This window comes from Solanum verrucosum, unplaced genomic scaffold (assembly GCF_900185275.1).
Source record: "Solanum verrucosum unplaced genomic scaffold, falcon-dt-bn FXZP01000108.1, whole genome shotgun sequence".
NCBI classification, from domain to species: domain Eukaryota; kingdom Viridiplantae; phylum Streptophyta; class Magnoliopsida; order Solanales; family Solanaceae; genus Solanum; species Solanum verrucosum.
Genome location: NW_026020274.1, coordinates 3,452,518 through 3,470,562, shown reverse-complemented (window position 1 = coordinate 3,470,562; position 18,045 = coordinate 3,452,518). Strand labels below are relative to the sequence as shown.

At 32.1% G+C, this 18,045-nt stretch overlaps 1 protein-coding gene across 1 annotated transcript; it reads right to left on the bottom strand.

Annotated features, from left to right (window-relative positions):
• Window positions 1–709: 709 nt before the first annotated feature.
• On the bottom strand, window positions 710–7,921 carry LOC125833937 (maltose excess protein 1-like, chloroplastic). The gene is made up of 10 exons (XM_049513102.1): window positions 7,790–7,921; window positions 4,137–4,575; window positions 3,849–4,022; window positions 3,471–3,761; window positions 3,278–3,367; window positions 2,156–2,257; window positions 1,942–2,060; window positions 1,448–1,510; window positions 1,289–1,350; window positions 710–1,068 (listed from the first exon to the last, which is right to left on the bottom strand). The coding sequence occupies exons 2-10, from the start codon at window positions 4,377–4,379 to the stop codon at window positions 986–988; spliced, it is 1,227 nt and encodes a 408-aa protein (XP_049369059.1). The 5' UTR covers window positions 4,380–4,575; window positions 7,790–7,921; the 3' UTR covers window positions 710–985.
• Between the last annotated feature and the right edge of the window lie 10,124 nt (window positions 7,922–18,045).

Below are 18,045 nucleotides of genomic sequence, written 5' to 3'. Positions count from 1 at the left end.
TATTTGCATTACGGAATGGCTTTTGGATTTATCACCTTTTTGAGAACAACATTTTAGTCACATGAATGTTGTTTTTCTAGTTGATTGAATCATAACATTACATGAAAAAGGAAATAGCAAAAAGAAATTGTAGCACTAGAAGTCCTAATTCAGGCTACAAATACTATATACTTTGATCTTTTAGATTACAATAGATCATTAAAACACCTTCAATGACTACAAGAAGTTTGGTTTTTATGTTGCAACAAGAAATTCCTTGGATCTTATACAGGGTTTACATTCCTAAAGTGCATAGGCTATCTCTGAAATCCAGGGTTTGGAGAGGGTAGTAGAGTGTACACAAATCATACTCCTATCTTGTGGAGGTAAATAGGTTGTTACGGGAGAACCTTCCGACTTGACATTAAAATAGGTATGAAAAGGAGAAAATGCCAGTGGAGAAACAAAGCAACTAATAAGAAAAGAGTAACAAACACAGAATAATGCAATAACCTAAACACAATCAACAACAAGTGATGGTGGAATCAAAAGCAAGACACTGAACCCCTCGAATATCAAGTCAACAATGCAGGAATAAATTTTCAAAATTCTAACTTTATTTTTGTTGTTCCACATCATATTTTTACTAATAATCCAATACACATATTATCTGATTATACCTATGAAATATAATTGGATAACCTTAAACTGCATTAATTTTTTGCAAATATGGTTTAACTTTTTATTTATTAAGATTGTCCCAAAATGAAATACAACAAATATATTTAACATTGCATTTGTAGCTTTATTATTGATTAACATTACATGTAAAAGAACCACAGGAACCTTCCTCAATACCATATGCTGAATAATTTGACATTGCAACTAGACCTTGGCTGATGTACCCCATTTGCCAAAAGCACTTTCACCAAATCTTCTAAGGAAGAGCACTTGATTCATAGCAGAAATGCCAAACTTGAACATTCTTGCATTTCAAAAGGATCAGTTATGAACCAGAAATCAGTTCCTTCAACGATTTCAACGGAGAATTATAACCATATACTTGTGTGTCTCTCCAGAAGCTGAACACTGTTTTCAGCCAAAAGAAGAAAAGAAAAGAGGAGTCATATTGCCATCAGCTAAATGCAAACGTTTAACACGCTGGGAAGGGGGAAAAGGCCATCATGAGAGGGGTGACTGGCTGAGCCATCGATGAACAAGGCATGGAGTTGTTGCCAAAACAGTATAGTTAAACGTGTGAGAGACAGAATGTTAAAGTTAAAACAAAATAAATGAAGTGAGAATGTACCCAGCCATGCTACAAAGGCAGTTGTTGAAGCCAAGAAAAATTCCCTGCTTATAACTTTGCAGCTGGATGTAGAACAAAAGGGATTTAGTAAGTAGAACAATGCTCAATTCTTGAATAAATCTTGAAAACTATTGAGCACAGCACTTCTGCACAACTTACCAATATAAGCAGACAAGGTTTCCCCATCCATAAAAAACGCATGCCCAAGTTGAACCAGTGAACCTGTTATTAATTAAGAAGAGAAACAAGATGGGAAAATTAAACACCATAAAGAAGAACTAAAAGAAATACTCAGCATAACTGGACTAATACAGTTGACCAGGTGGTACATTTTTGCACAGGCATCAGCAAATCACATTGTATTTTTAATTTATTTTAAAAAGTAGGTAAAATTTAATGAAGAAATTTGCAAAAGAAAATTTGAATTACACCAAATGTGAACAAATTTAGTTCTGAAGGTTCACAATAACAAAAAAGAAAAGGAAGAAAACAAGAACCTTATACGAAAAAAAAAAAAGATGTAGAAAAAAGGGACAATGATGCTGATACGCAAAAATAAGTAGGTGATTTGAGGAACTCTAGATCTAATTTGACAGCTAAAGAAGAAAAGGGAAGTTTGTAATGCAAGGAAAAACAATTGTAAGATGCCATACCACATCAAATCCCGAGTAAAGAGTGCTCGTGGAATCATGAGTCCATTCCCAATCATTGCAAGCAGCATCGAAAGAGCTGATAAACCTTTTATATTATCTGGATTTAGAAGGTTTGTCCACTAGACAGAAGGTATAAGTCAGGATGAGGAACCTCAAACTTGTGAAAAAACTACGATCTGACAATTTTACTCCAAAATAACTTTATAGAAATTACCATTTGTGAAACTGGCATCCACATGAAAAGAAGAGTGGCAGTCCATCCAGATAATGATCCTACAAATTTGATACCCTTCTCTGGAAGTTTCCCAGTCCGAGACTGTAAAGAACAGTAGCTTGAAATTCAGAATAGTTCAGATCCATGTTCTCATTCTCTCAAGCTTAACAAAATTATCTTCCCACATAAAGTGCATACAAAAGTCTCTAGCTTGCTCTTGAGCCAACGAAAAGGAACACAAGGTAATTGTTAATCCTAATCGAGTTAGTGTGTGTAATCTAACAATATCAAAGTAAAGAAAAATCAATGTGAGCTACTGCCTTTGCGACATTATTTGGTAACCTGAAAGTTAAGAGTTCTCTTATACGTGTGATGTATGGAATAAAAGCAAGCAGAAAACTTTCAGATCAAGTTCCAGTTATGGTCACCATAGAGCAAACTGACAAAGAAATCATAGTAAGCCACTACATAAGCTTCCATACTTCCAGGCACATCAGTCAGATGTGACAATCTCCCTGCAGAATTTCGAGCTTCAACATGCATTCCATTATTGTACCTTCAAATAGAATACGCTATTCAATAAGAACACAAAGGGAAAAGACTCATCAAAATCCAGGATACAAGGGCTCAATTGCCTAGTTCAGCCACCACTTAAGACTTGCCCTTCCAGTTTATATCAGAAAACTGAAACCTTTCATAAATATTAAGGAAGAAATATGAAAAGAATTGATCGACTGATAGCTAGTTATCCCACCAATGCCAGAGAGGTGTCATCTCTCTTCCTCAGTCATGAATAAAGAAAAAAAACCCTCTTTGCTTCTTGTGTGGCCACAGTAGTTCAGAAACAACACCAATTTGAACATAGAGTTGAGCATTATCCCAGTGCAGATGTTGAGTTGTGTTCTTCTAGCACTCCTCAGAAAATACAACCCTCTTATTAGAATGATTTTCAACATTGCCTTTCTATTTATCAAGTCAAGCAAAAATATATATCTTCTTTTTCTGGCATTGCGATATTTTACTTCAGTTAGTTCACTTCAAGGCAGAATGACAGATATGGCCATTTCAACATTATCCTTGTAAAAGTAACCACATGTACAAGCTGCAGATGTCAAAGCTTACCATAAAGACAGCTAGGACAGCCAGAACGAAAGCTACAGCACCAGGCAAGATGGTATTTGGAACATATGGGATGAAAGTTGACCACATGACCTGTACAGTGCATGGTGCAGAGTGCCAGAACAAATATAAGAATTTATCGACCAAATTATCCATATGGATGAGTAGAAAATGAAAGAAAAGAGAGGGCGATTACTTGGGGAAGCGCAGATAAGCCAGCAATAGTAATGAAATCCTCCCAATAACGCCAGATTACGGGATTGAGCAAGTGGAAGTAGTTCATGAAGTTCACAACAAGACCACAGGCAATAACAACAGAAGTGACTGCATAATGAGGTAAAGGCATAGATCCAGCCATGGCTAGTTGTGATATCACAATATAAATGGTCACGACGCCCAAAGTTTGCACAACAACCACTTCCGTCTCCCTCTTCTTAATAAAATATGATAGCAAAGACAAATTACCAAGCAATCCAGTGAACATCCCCTGTAAATGTTCATCTCAGAGTATTTATCACTCAACGTTAATAAGACCACAGTTATAAGTAGCTAAAATAGAAGTAGAATACGATACCAGCCATGGAACAGCAAATAATGCAGCTTGATTTCCTGCTAGAAGGTTACGAGCATTGAGTATTATTTGAGGCAGTTGTAATATGAGAAACGGAATATTTGCAGCTCCTGCAAATTTTGCAGTCAATGAATCCCATTGCTTAAAGCTCTCGCTACTCTTTAAATCTTCAGAACTCTACATTTAACATCACTGTTAGGCCATATTTCATTACCTCCAACTGAACCAAAGCTTACTTTTAAAAATGAGCCCAAAAACCACTATTAGATGCATATGGAAGGGGATAAGTACCTGATCAATAAGGCGGGGAACATCTGAGTCAAGCGCAGAAACCGGTTTTAACCGGTATTGGCAAACTAATGGACTTAAGAGCACCGATTTGTTCAAAGTATCGTTTTGTTTGACTCTTTTCTTAAATAGAGGGAGAATTGGAATTGACTTTGGATGCTGGAGATCAGCATTGAAGGTATAACAGTTGGAGGGTTGGCGGGAACGTAGGACTGCCTTACCCACTGGCAACAAAGATCCAGCCATTCAAGATATCGAAAAATGAAGGAACTATAAGTTTATATTCATCACCAGCTGTAAGGGAGATATCAAAAAAGGTCAATCGTAGTGGCTACAAAGGTAACTCCCAAAGAGGCAGCTGATCCAACTTCTAATGGTTCTCCACTAAAATGAAAAGACAATTACTGGTAAGCTCCAGCACAAAGTCCAGCCGGTACCAAATCTACATCAAAAAGCAAAAAGCATGAATTACCCCCAAAAAAACACAAATTAGGACAGTAAACTAACTAGCCCAACATACTTCAATCCTTTTAGCTTTAATAAGAAAGAACAAAATCAGAGACACCGGAACATAACAAACTTCTTTAATTTCCATCAGTCCAACTCACTGTGTGTTGAATCAGTGTCCTGAACCTTGGCTATACATTGACTTCAGAATACATAATCCGAACAAGTTAAACAATCTATAATACATTACCGCAAACCAAGTCTGAAGCACACAAAGAACGTGAACCGGGGAAAGGGGAAGAAGTATGTCCGTATGAAGGTGTCATCTCAGAACATGGAACAAAACTTGTAACCATTTAAGCTAACTCTAATAATTATATACATTTTATTTCAAAGGATGAACAAATCAACGTCCATATAGATACGGAAAAGCAGATGGTTCCACCCTCTACTTTGAACCTCTTCATTCTTTTTAAAAACAGATGGAGTACATAACACTACAACAACAATACTGTGACTCAATCACAAGCAAGTTGGGGTCGGCTACATGAATCCTCATTGACCATGTAGCTCCATTTAAGATGAAGTACGCAATACTAAACATCCAAAAAAATATTTTGAAATAACAAGATCTCCACTCAGACCATATCACTCTGCAATGAAAAGACTAACTGGGGAATCTTAAGGAGATTGGTGAACTGATAATAACATTTCAAACTTGAGTAAATTGTAAAGAATACAAAGCTATGAAATACTTAAACCATTCACCATAAATAACATAGCTCCATCATAAAGGTCCAAACTTTACACCTAAAACCATCTTTAATTCATCTCCCCCACACTTCTAATAGGCATCATCTCCAAGAATTCTACAGCAAGTTCACAAATTTCTGAATATCTATGAATATAATGAATGTTTCAATACCAAAACTAAGAGAAGTCTATTCAAAGCTCTTTTATTTACAAGAAAACAAACAAAAACTACTCACCAAATAACATTTACTACCAAAATTTTTAAGATTGTTTCATAGATACCCGTGCCAAAATACCCATTAATATTTTAACATCAGCAATGTAAATCTCAAAGCTTACCCTTTTATAGAAGCTTTTAATTGATGGCTGAAATGAGAGAGTGAAGTGGCAAGATGAGGGAAATGTGGAGAAGAAGAAGAAGAAGAAGATGACAATTTTAGAGTTGGGGAGAAAAATTCCTTTTTTCCTTTTTAATTTAGTTCTTTTTTTTTTTTTTTAAAAAAAGAAAATCTTTTTTCCAAAAGTTAGTAAGTTTCACGTGTTTTACATTTAATCATAATAGGAATGTATTTGTTTGATTCTTTTTGGTTTCCAAACTGTGTCTGAAATCCACATTAGAATTCCGATTAAATTTGAATCACGCTTTGCAGGGTCCATTCGGAATTGACGCTTTCAACAAGATTTTCTCCATATCAGGGCTCAAACTCGAGACTTCTGATTAAGGGTGATACTCCCATCAGTGCACCACAATCTATATTGGTGTATTTGTTTGATTTAGGTGTTCAATAGGTGGAGGCGGGGAGCCACTGGATGGATAATATGTCTAAATATAAAATTGTGACCAAAGTTTGAAGACATATAATACATACAAAAATTAGAGTCAATAATATAATTATTGCTATATTATAATAAGTAAGGAATATTTATAATCAACCTTCTCTATAAATATCGCTAAGCAAATAAACAATTTTCAATGCAAATGATATTATTTGCTAAATGATTAATTCTACTTATTGTCGCTTGAAAAAAATAATCTATTGTTACTCTATCTAAGGTCATAGATATATATACACATAAATATATAGAGAATTACTGAAAGCATCCCAAAATTTAGTGTGAATTATTAATTTCATCTCTGAATTATTAACAGCCTTAAAATCACTGTTTTATTTGACTAACTTTACTTAAATACACTTTTGATCTAGCCACATGAGTGAAATACACCCCTGAATTCTCACCAACTTTAGGAGTATTTTCAACACTTTTCTTAGCTTTCTATTAAGAGTCTCATGCTCGTCCAAGAGTTTGAGACCAATTGCTATGTCATGTGTCAGATTGAAGATATAATCAAATTAAGTTAGTTAAATACATGAGCATTTTAAAACTGTCAATAATTTAAAAATAAAATTAATAATTCACGTTACGTTCATAATATTTTCAATACTTCTCTCCATAAATATAAATATAAAAGTAGACACATAGAAAAAAAAGCTCAAATATCTAAACTTGATCCAAAAGAGACGTGCATCTCAAAAAATGAAGGATGGGTCATATGGGTAGTGGCGTACTTACTTACTATAGTGTAGAGAAAAGAATTAAATGGGTACATGGGGGATTCACAATCTTTAATTTAACTATAGCTAAAGTAAAAATAGCTTTTAACAATAATAAATATGTACATTAACAAAATCTTTATTAATATTAGTTGATTGTCATTAGATTAAATATCACTATAGATTTTAGAGATATTTACAAATACTAATGCTAATTACCTCTAAAAATATATTTAATGATAATTAAATTATTATTATTAATTAATTATCACTAAAAATCATTTTTGATATACTGCTAATCGACTCACATAACTTTAAAAATGTAGTACTAAAATCAGTGGCATTATATTCTTTATTTTTTTGGAAATACTATGAATCCAGACAGACCCACCTGGAGCAACTTTGAAATCACGAAATGACAAGTGTGGGGGTGTAATACAACGTGATCATAATAAATGGACATATATATGTGCACGAAATAGTCCTCCTTCACCTTAATTTGTCTCTAAAAAATTATTGAACATTTATTAATAATTTATCTATAATTTAATAATAATTTTTTTTAACTAAAACTCAAAATTTAAGGAAAACCATCTGTTTTTGAAAAAGCGAAGAGCTTTAGTACAAAATTAATATGGGAAAAATCCTTTTGGCCAAAAAATTTGGCCAGAATAGTGTTTTACCTATGTTATTTTATCTTTTTAAAATAAAAAAGATATTATACGTTTTTAAAATTTCTGGCCAAATTTTCTGGTCATTTAGCATTACCCATTAATATGTTGTTCACTACTTAATTAGAGTATGTAGTACCTCGAATATCTCAATGAAAATTCGTCATTATTGATCTATTGTTACTTGTAAGAAAAACATATAATTAAACATTAGGTTACTATTAACAATTACCTGGCGAAAAGTTGAAGTTTGTACAAGATTTTGATATTTTGGTTGTAAGAGAACTATATGGATGCTATTTGACGTTTTTGAATAGAAAAAGGAAGTAAAAATACCAATTGGATAATGAGAAAAAATTGGAGAAAGAAAAGCCTTAGGAGAAAGATTATTTAAGAATCATGAATTGGAAGAAGATGGGAAGGGAACAGAAGATTTAATGGTGAGGAAAGTGAGGATGCTATTGCTCTCAAGTCCAAGACAAAAACATCTACATACAAAATACGTTGCAAATTACCCAAAATACTCTTACATTGGTTACTTCTTTACTCAAATATTTAAGGTCATATTTGTCAATTTTAGACTTGGTTTTTTTCTATATCATCATCTCATGTTTGTATAGACAATCTTTGAGTTATGTAAATATCTTTGAAGTACATAATATGCCAAGAAGAAAAACCAAAGTTTTGCTTAGATTTTTTTAGGCCCAACTAGATGTTAAAAGACTTAGCATGAGACTACAACTCCAAACTTCAAAATTTTCAAATAAAGTGATTTTTAATGAATGACTTATAAATATCTCACTAGTTTGAGAGCTAATTACTTAGATACACGTCAGTTTGTGATATTATGTATCTTATCAAATTCTAGTGCGTCCAGATATGTGTATCCCAACAAACATGTGGTCAAAACTAGGCGTAATTTGCTATAGATACATGTGGATTCGCATGTATTTGTGATACATAGACAAATCTCGATCGCCTACCTCCCATCTCGATCGCCTACCTCCTATGTATCTGGTATCCTAAATACATATAAATACACGTGTCTAGTGTGATTTGCATGTATTTGAGATACATAGACAAATCTCGCTCGTCTCCCTCATGTTCTCGCTCGCCTCTTTCCCTATTTCAATGTATTTGTTTACAATAAACATGTATCTAGGTGTATCTGACTTGAAATCTAGTATGAAATTATTAATTAGTGATATAAAATAGGGAAAATTGTATAAAATAACAAATTATTAATTCAACTTAAATGGTATAACCACAGTTTGATTTAATTGTAACCCATACCAAACAATTGTCATTCGCCTCTCTCCCTAAATTTCTCGCTTGCCACTCTCAATTTCTCGCTGCCAGTCTCTCCCTCGCCTCTCTTACTTTATACAAACACAAATGTATAAAATGTGTTTGTGTTTGTATAAAGCGAGAGAAAACTGTATATACAAATACAAATACATATTTTCGTCCTATACATTTATAATTATACAAATACAAATCTTCCCCTGCCCAGTTTTCTTTTGTCTTTCTCTCTTTATACAAACACATATTATACAAATTACAATGTATAATTTATTTGTAGAAAGCGAGAGAAAGAGAGAGATTTTGATATACAAATGTTTTATTTCGATTCAATTGTATACAAATTCAAATTTTATGTAGATATACAAACACATAAAATTGAATTAAGAGGCTGCCAACGATTTATACAAACGAGAGGCTGCCAACGATTTATACAAATGAGAGGCTGCCAACGATTTATACAAATCTGATGCTCTATAGCAAACATAAAGTTTGCTATGGAGCACAATTATACAAACTATAGTTATATCATACAAATATGATTTTTATGTTTGCTAAACCTAAAATTTACTCTATAAAATATAATTATTTCAAACTATAGAAAAATTAGTAAATAGACTAGGAATATTTGTGTAATTAGATAGTTTTTTTTTGTTTTTTTTTATTTTTTTATTTTCATGATTTAAACGACTACTTAGTAGGGGCAGTAAAGTGGGAGGTTAATTTCACTTTATATTTAGTAAAATTTCAAACATATACAAACAATATCAACACCCACGAAATTAAAAATATTATTTTCATATTTGACCTTAGAAATTAAAAATATTATAATGGTGGTTATAATAAGCTATCAAACTATAGTGATAACGTAAAAATGTTATACTTTGTCAATTTATGATCACATCTGGATTGGCAATGCCCCTACATTAATGAGTGATTCCAAGATATAATATCAAGATAAGGAAATACTTCAAGAGGATCAAGATCAAACTTATAAACTCTAAATCAGTGACTTTAGGCCTTCCAAAATAAGATCTCAAAATTATTCATATTATACATAAAAATATATATCATTATGTATTTTTTATTAGTGTTAATTGAAATTTTCTTAATTGTTGGTTGCCAAATTTCTTTAATAAATCAGGTATAACTTACATAAATCCCATAGTCTAAGGAACTAAATTACATTCTATCCCTACTCTTTTTCAATTTACCAAAATCCCTCAAAATCAGTGTTATCCGGATACATAGCAAAGAAGCCGAATACATTAAATCTGATACATTAAAACAAAATCAGTTAAACTTTTAAAGGAAATAGAATATTGAATTGAATATGAGTTCCCCAAATCACGCTAATCTAGTTGATTGCAATCTCTTTCAAATCTTAACAAATTCAATCAAATCAAAATTCAAATTTTCTTCTCTCAATTTTCTTGCAATCAATCGAGCGGCATTAGCCAAGGTTGCCAACAGAACCAACAAAAAGATAGTTGAAGCGAAATCAAAACAAAGAATTGTGATGGGCCATTTCCAATGATGACGAAATGTAGGTGGCTAACTTCGAAAGTTCATAATGAAAACTCAAGAAACAAAAATCAGCAGAGAAGGAAGTTGAGATATTGACCAAATTTGCTCCACTCACGGGGTTCTCCATCTAATTGAACTTTCTATTGTACATGTCTTTATATTGGTTCAATATCTATGGCTATATTTGTGTTTTTAAGCCGCAGGAGTTTGATCTACCCTCCTTTGTCATTAGGGATTTTCTTCAGCAAAAAAAGATCTGACATTTAGGAATCTGAAAAAAATATGAGCCTGAATTTGTAATGTATAAAACAGATCAGAGCTTTAATTTCACAGTTAAACAGATCTAACAATCACATGTATAAAATTACATATATTGTGTTGTTAATTTGATTTTTGATTTGTGTTTTCGAGATGACTATATTAATCGTAATACATTAGTATTTATGTATCTTGTATAAATTGATAAGTACTATATTCCTATTAATTAGATACATTAAATAAGTAAATTTTACACATAAAGTGTTTGCTTAGAGTTTGACACGTTACTGTGTGATACATGTAGTATTAATTTAAATTATTGTATCATGACCGGTCATATTTAGCATGATACATTACTATTTTTGTATCTTATTGTGTTTGTGAAATACTATTATACATGTAATTTGTTGTAAAAGTATCAGAATGTTTAAGAATGAGGGTATGTATCAGATTATATTTATATTTTGTACTTGATATTAAGTATAAGTTAGTTGTTTGATTGCTTGTGATAGATACATAGAAATAACTGTTTTATAAAATGTATCACTAATTTTTTTTAATGTTAATAGGTTGTTGCATTATCTGAGTATCTTTATTCAGTCTATAATTCTGGAAGAAGATACATTGTTTGACTTGAAAGATAAATATGCAAATGTGGAAGATTTCAAGTTGATAGGATACATTTTTTATATAATGTATCATTTTGTAGTTGATAATAATTTATCTGATACAATAAGGTTGTGAAAGAAGGGTGTATGTAAGCTGAAATATAGTGTATCTATAAATGTATCATTTTGTAGTTGATAATAATGTATTTGATACTATAAGATTATCAACTTTTATGTATTTATGTATCATGCCCATAAAATTGTTCATGATACATTACTATTTATAACATTAACTTTAGAGTAAACATATCTGATAATGGAAGATATGGAATTACATGTATTGTGTTATCTAGTCAATTTTTTTTAATTTATGATCTTGAGATGGATATATTACTCATGATACATTACTATTTCTAAAATATTAAGTAGATTGATAAGTACTATAATATTTAAAAAAATTCTTCCATTTATTCCAAAAAATTCTCAATTTTTGAATTAAACTTGTCGACAAATAGTACTAATACAACATGAATGAATCAACAACTAACTACAACTAAGTTATCAAGTATGTACATGAATGAATGAACAATAAAGTTATCGAGTACATTGATGTTTCAGTAAAGAGACCGGAAGTAATAGATTTGATAATTTTTTAAGATGAAAAAACTAAAAAAAAAAGTTAAAAGAAATCGAAAATCGAAGTAATGAAAAGAAATCTACCTCTTGAATAACTTGAAATCATTAATTGGAAAGAGAAAAGATTTGAAATTAAAAAATGAATTAATGGAGGTAATTGTGGAGAGATTTGTGGCGTGAAAAAAGGAAGGAAAATCATAGGTATTAGATTTCAAATTAATGTATTCGGAAAAGGAGATGATAGGAAAAGAAGGGATTTTTGATATTTTTTTTAAATGGTAGGGAAAATAAGAAAATATGGTAATAAATGATGTGTAGTTAGGTAATTTATCCTTAAACGATTATGTACATATTTTTAAAGTTTAACAACTTTCTAAATATACGATTAATGTAATTATGATTGAAAAATGTAGACAATTAAATTTATAGTTACTTTCTGCTTTTTAATTTTGTCGAATTCACTTCAATTTGAATTAATCATGTCACGCCCCGAGCCTACACCCTAGACGTGGCTGACACTTGGGGACCATCGTTGGCCCCAAGAGGACCCTTGGAGACCATCGCTGGCCCCAAGCGGACCCTTGGTCTGGCTTACTTAACTCAGCGGAAGACTTAACTCAACAGAATAAACTCAATGCAATAGTTTAAATGATAACATCTTAGCCAAATGTCTCAAAACAAAGTATCTGCAAATACATAGATGAGAGACTCAATACTAATTGTCTGACTGTCTATGAAGCTTCTATAATACTGACATGGATGTTGGGACAGACCCCACAACATCCTAATAAAGCAAAACTAGGAAAGCGAAATAACAGAGTCCTCCGGAATGTAAGGAGGCTCACCACTGACTCTGGAGTGCTCAACTGGATCAACGACGTGCTGGATGCTGATCCTGGTTACCTCTGTCTGCATCATAATAAGATGCAGACCAACTGGCATCAGTACATTGAATGTACGAGTATGCAAGTTGGAAAGCTAAACAACAACTTAAGCTTGAAAGGAGTACAAAGGAACACTTACCTTGGCTCTGTTTAACTCATGAACAACTGAACTCAATATAAAGCAATAAGACACATGCAATATATATAATGCTTGTACAACAGTGCAAACAACTTAGTTAGTTAAAGATAAAGCAATAACAAACTCAACTTTACTTAAATATAAAAGTAATATAACTTTTGTGGGAGATTCTCTAACCGACAACCACCACTATGAGCCTAAGTGGTGATACAACGTCTTGCCCACGCTGCCAAAGCTGTTCTATACTTTGCCGTCATATAGAACGCTTAAATTAGTGGATCCATTAGTCTATGCTAAAAGCATCTTAAGGAGTCATCTAAAAAGTATGATCTTTTACTACCCATGACGACTACATGGTTTATGGAGACTTGAGTTAATATGAACTCGCATCCCCATATCGGTGCTCAATACTACTCCCAAAATATACTTAGCTCATATGTTTGTAAAAACAAAACTCTTTCTTTGAATTGAGATAATTACTCAAAACTTAGCTTAAAATTCTCTTGGAATCGATGTTCCCTTTCTTGCTCAAATGAGAAAACATTTATAAACTCTTTGGGAATACTTAGTTTCCTTATAGCTTTTTGAGAAATGAACTCAACTCTTTACTCTTTGCTTAACTTGAAACTTGAGCCTAAAAACGAAGTTAAAACGTTTGTTAAAGACTCTTGAAAACTTTAAGAAACTTTGTTTTGACTTGCTTCTTAACTTCTAGACTTGACTCTTAACTTCTTTGACTTTGATCTTAACTTTCCTTGAATTGGATTATGGATTCAAGGCTCATGATCTCATGTTTATGGATGATTTCATGATGTTTAGATGTACCTTAGAGTGTTGGAAACAACTAGAAAACATAGGTACATCGCTTAGGAACAAGTACGAAAAGGTAGGGAACGAATGGGGAGAACTGGCGTCCCTGGCGCTCTGAGAGGCGCGGGGCGCCAGCCCTCAAACTTCAGAGAAGCCTGACTGGCGCGACACGCCAGAAGCCAAACTTCAGAGAAGTTTTTGTGGCGCTCTGGCAGGCGCGACTCCCAGCCCTTTTTGCCCAGCGACTTTCGACTTTTCTCTTTCGTTTTTCATCTCTAAACTCCCCTAACTTCCATAATTCTTTCCCCAAACACTTAGGATCAATTTTACCCTCAATATACAACCAATCTAACTCAAAAAACAACTTGGAAACATGAATCAATTCACCCCCAAGCATCAACAACTCAACCAACAAGAATTCTACAATTTGTTCTTCAAGAACTTCACTTCTTCAACATGTACACAACTCAAAATCAATGGATTGAAACAAGTTGATGTGTGAGTGAACTAACCCAACACGAAAACATCTCACATACCTTAATAGGGATCACCCCCGACGAATTCCACATGCAAGCTTGGATGATCTTGACGAATTCTTGCTTTTTCTCCCGTTCTTTCTTCCTTCTCTCTTCTCCAAGCCCTAAGCATTCTTTAATTTTCCAAAACTGATTTAGGTTCTGTTTTTACCCCAATAAACCCCTAAAATCAAATTTGGAAATTAATTAGAGAAAAGACTACTTTGCCCCTTTCCTAAATCCGGATTGGGACTTTCCTCAATCCAACAACCCAAATTCCGAAAGGCATATCTCATTCATACGATGTCGAAATCGTGCAATCTCAGCGGCGTTGGAAAGATCTCTCCAAGGGCTTTCCAACAATATAAAGATCTGCTCCTAAATCCTCCTGATACAGGAGTTATGATCGTTTGAAAATGGCCAAAACTCACTTTCTTAACTTATACAAAATTTCCAGATTTCCTTATTCTTTCCAAAAATCAATATTTTCATATTTTAAAATCTTTATAGTCGTTTCTAGGTGCGAGATGTTACAAATCATGTTTCTAGAATTGATTTTGTAATATTTTCTTGAAGTCATTAATTGTCTTTCTTAGACATTTCAAACTCAAACTAATTAGATTATCAAAGAATTAAATTCTAAAAAGTATTGTATAAGTGAAGAGTGATACTATAATTAGTGTACTCAATCATGTAAAGCCATAATTATATTTCAAAATAATTTTTCTACTTCTAGAATAAGTTTAATAGTTATGTAACAATTAATTCAATTGAAAAAGGTTATCAAAAATAATATAAATAAAAACTTCCTAAGATCTAAACACTTGTGATGTTATGTGATGTATAATAACTTATATATAATTTTTTGAGAAAATTATATAGTAAAACAAATATATGCTATGCATTTACTATATACAGCTATATATAATTTAATTTAATTACAATTCATATCTACAATTCCAATTTAGTAGCAAATATCAATTTTATACGCATTAGCTGTACACTATTAACGTATTTTGTAGGACATGTATCAAACTATTCACTTTCTTCTCTCTTTTAGATCTCATAACTTGTAGAGACCTTCTTTTTCACCCTTCTCGATTTTTGCACGGTTTTAGTGTCTAATCCTGTTATGCTTTTTAATTATTATTTCAATTTAGTAAGGTTTAATTAAAAATTTGAAAATCACAAAAATAATAATCACATCTCTGGAAATTGTGTTGTTTCGTTTTCAAAAATAAGAAAATTATAGAAAAAATAAAAATAAGAAACATATTATCTTTCTTTTAAATTAATATTTTTGTTAGTAATATTTAATTTTATTAGCCTAAAATTAAGTAGGTAATATTTTATCTTAATAATTTTATTCTCCCCTAAAAAAATATAATAAAAAAGAGAACAATAGAATTAAGCTAACAAAAATTATCATTATGGACAATTCATGTCTATCCATTTTACACATAACATCCTTTCCGCTGAGGTTGTTAGCTTAAACTTTCTTATTCAATAGCAAAATTCTGCTCGAGTTTCAATTCTAACGAAACACTATTGATCGAATTTTAATTGAGGTTACTAAAAGTAGCTTTCTAATCAATGTCTTGGATCACAATCAAATTGATTTAGGTAAAAATCAAATAATCTATGTACCTTAAAGTGATATATAAGTTTAACTTGTTATATAAATGATTCTACTTAAATTTCAATTATAATGGGTTAATTGATTTTCAACAAACACCCTCGTCACCTCCCGTTCTAGCGAAAAAGGTAACAACGGCGCCTTTCTCTCTCTCACTCCACTACAAATCAATGGACTCCAACGAGCATTGCCATAAAATCAACCAATGCCACTCTCTCCCTCCACTGATAACAACTTGAAATGTGACATCAAGGAGGTACCAATGCCAAATATCCGTTAAAAAAGATGACCATAGGTGTGGAGAAGAAAGAAGAAGTCGTTGGGGGCAGGGATGGGGATGGCAGAGAAAAAATGGGTGGAGTTTAGGGAAGAAGAGGGTTCTTTTAAAATTTATTTTATCTTTTTAAAATTTATTATTATTATTATTTTAATATTTTTGAGTTTAAATATGATGTTCACTTGCCTTCATAGGAGTGTAGTCCCACTCTCTCGCCAACTCAACCATCTTAATGTCACATAAGTTTGGTCAATGGTCAGAGGGATTTGAAATATTGTGTTTTATTGAGTTTAAGGGTTCAATTGGTAAATAGTTAAATACAAGAGTTCATAATACAAACTCATACAAGTATAGGGACCCATCAGATCATTTCACTGATATATTTATGAAGTGTCACTAGTATTGCCTTAGATTTTTTGATGAATTAATGATGCTCTGTTTTATTTAATATCTGAAAACACAATTGCATGACAATGATAAGGTTTTACTAGCTTTAATATATAGGCTATGCGAATTTAAGGGCGGAGCAATCCTCGGGCAAGGTGTCAAGTGACATCCCTTCGTCAAAAACTTCGTTTAATGAATATATATTTAAGTGTTACACCACTTGCTACAAGTTAAAAGTTTAGTGTAATGATTTCGGAGTTACAAAATTGCTTAAGATTGTGCATTCTATCTTAATAACAACGTATAATTAAATTCTTTCGAGCGAATGCGAAAGAATAGTTTATTTTCTTTTTTGCATTATCAAAGCGAAAGAATAATTTCCAACATATTCTTGTTACAAAATTTAGTTCATGTACCAATTGTGAAATTTAGTTATAGCCTTGTGATTTTTAATATGATAAAAAAAAAGTTAGCTTTGTGAGTGGGCGGGGCGGCGGGCGTGGAGGGGGGGGGGGTGGTAGAGGATTCTGGTGGAGGTGGGGTGGATGAAAATTGGGTATGGAAAATGATGAAAAACAAAAAATAAAGAAGAAGAAGAGGCGTGGGGTGGGGATAAGGTGATGGTAGAAAGAGGATTTTGTTTTTTTTAAAACTTTATTTATTACCAAACATGCTTTTATTTTTTTTATTTTCTTGCCATGTCAGTTTTAGTGGGTAACAAAATTCAGTTTTAAATTGTAAAGATGTGTAATAGATCGTCATAATAGTTACTTTTCGAAACAAATTCAGAAGTAAATTTATGCCTTTTTCCCCCAAAAAAAATATGTGTACCTAGTTTTTTTAACTAAGAAATCATGAGTTCAAGTTTAAAAAATAAGAGATGGCTTCTCTTGTTAGGAAAATGTTCGAGTCAAAATATTGTTTTCCCGAGCTAGAAACTAGAATGAAAGATAATTACCACTCGTATTGAGAATATCTATCATAAATGAAAGGTAATTACCTCAATAATGAAAATGTCTATCATGTAAAATTAAAATTGTGTAGAGGGAACATATATTATCAATAAGTCGATCTCATAATAATTCTTAACTTAGTAGAGTAATAATATTTGCATGTAGTTTAATTTGAAATCTCTATTTTCTAGTTTTGGAGAAGGCAGACTACATACATCTAACATCGTAAATATCAGTTGTCAAGGTTACAAAAAATATTTGTTTTAGTTTACTTGTCATTTTACAAAATCAAAATAAAATTTAATTATTTTTATTTCATGTTCTTGAAATAAAGACTAGTTTAATCTTTTCTTTTTTTTGGTTGAAAGGATAATATTATATATGTATGCTACGGAATTACAGAAGAATTAGCTAGAACGTACTCCCTTGACGGGCAAGTAGTTACAACGAATTTATCAAACTGGGCTAACTTGTTACACATAGATGGCCTAATTAGTCTAGTAGAGACTAGTTTAATCTTGTTCTCAAATACAGTGCAATTTGTTGGAGAGAGATG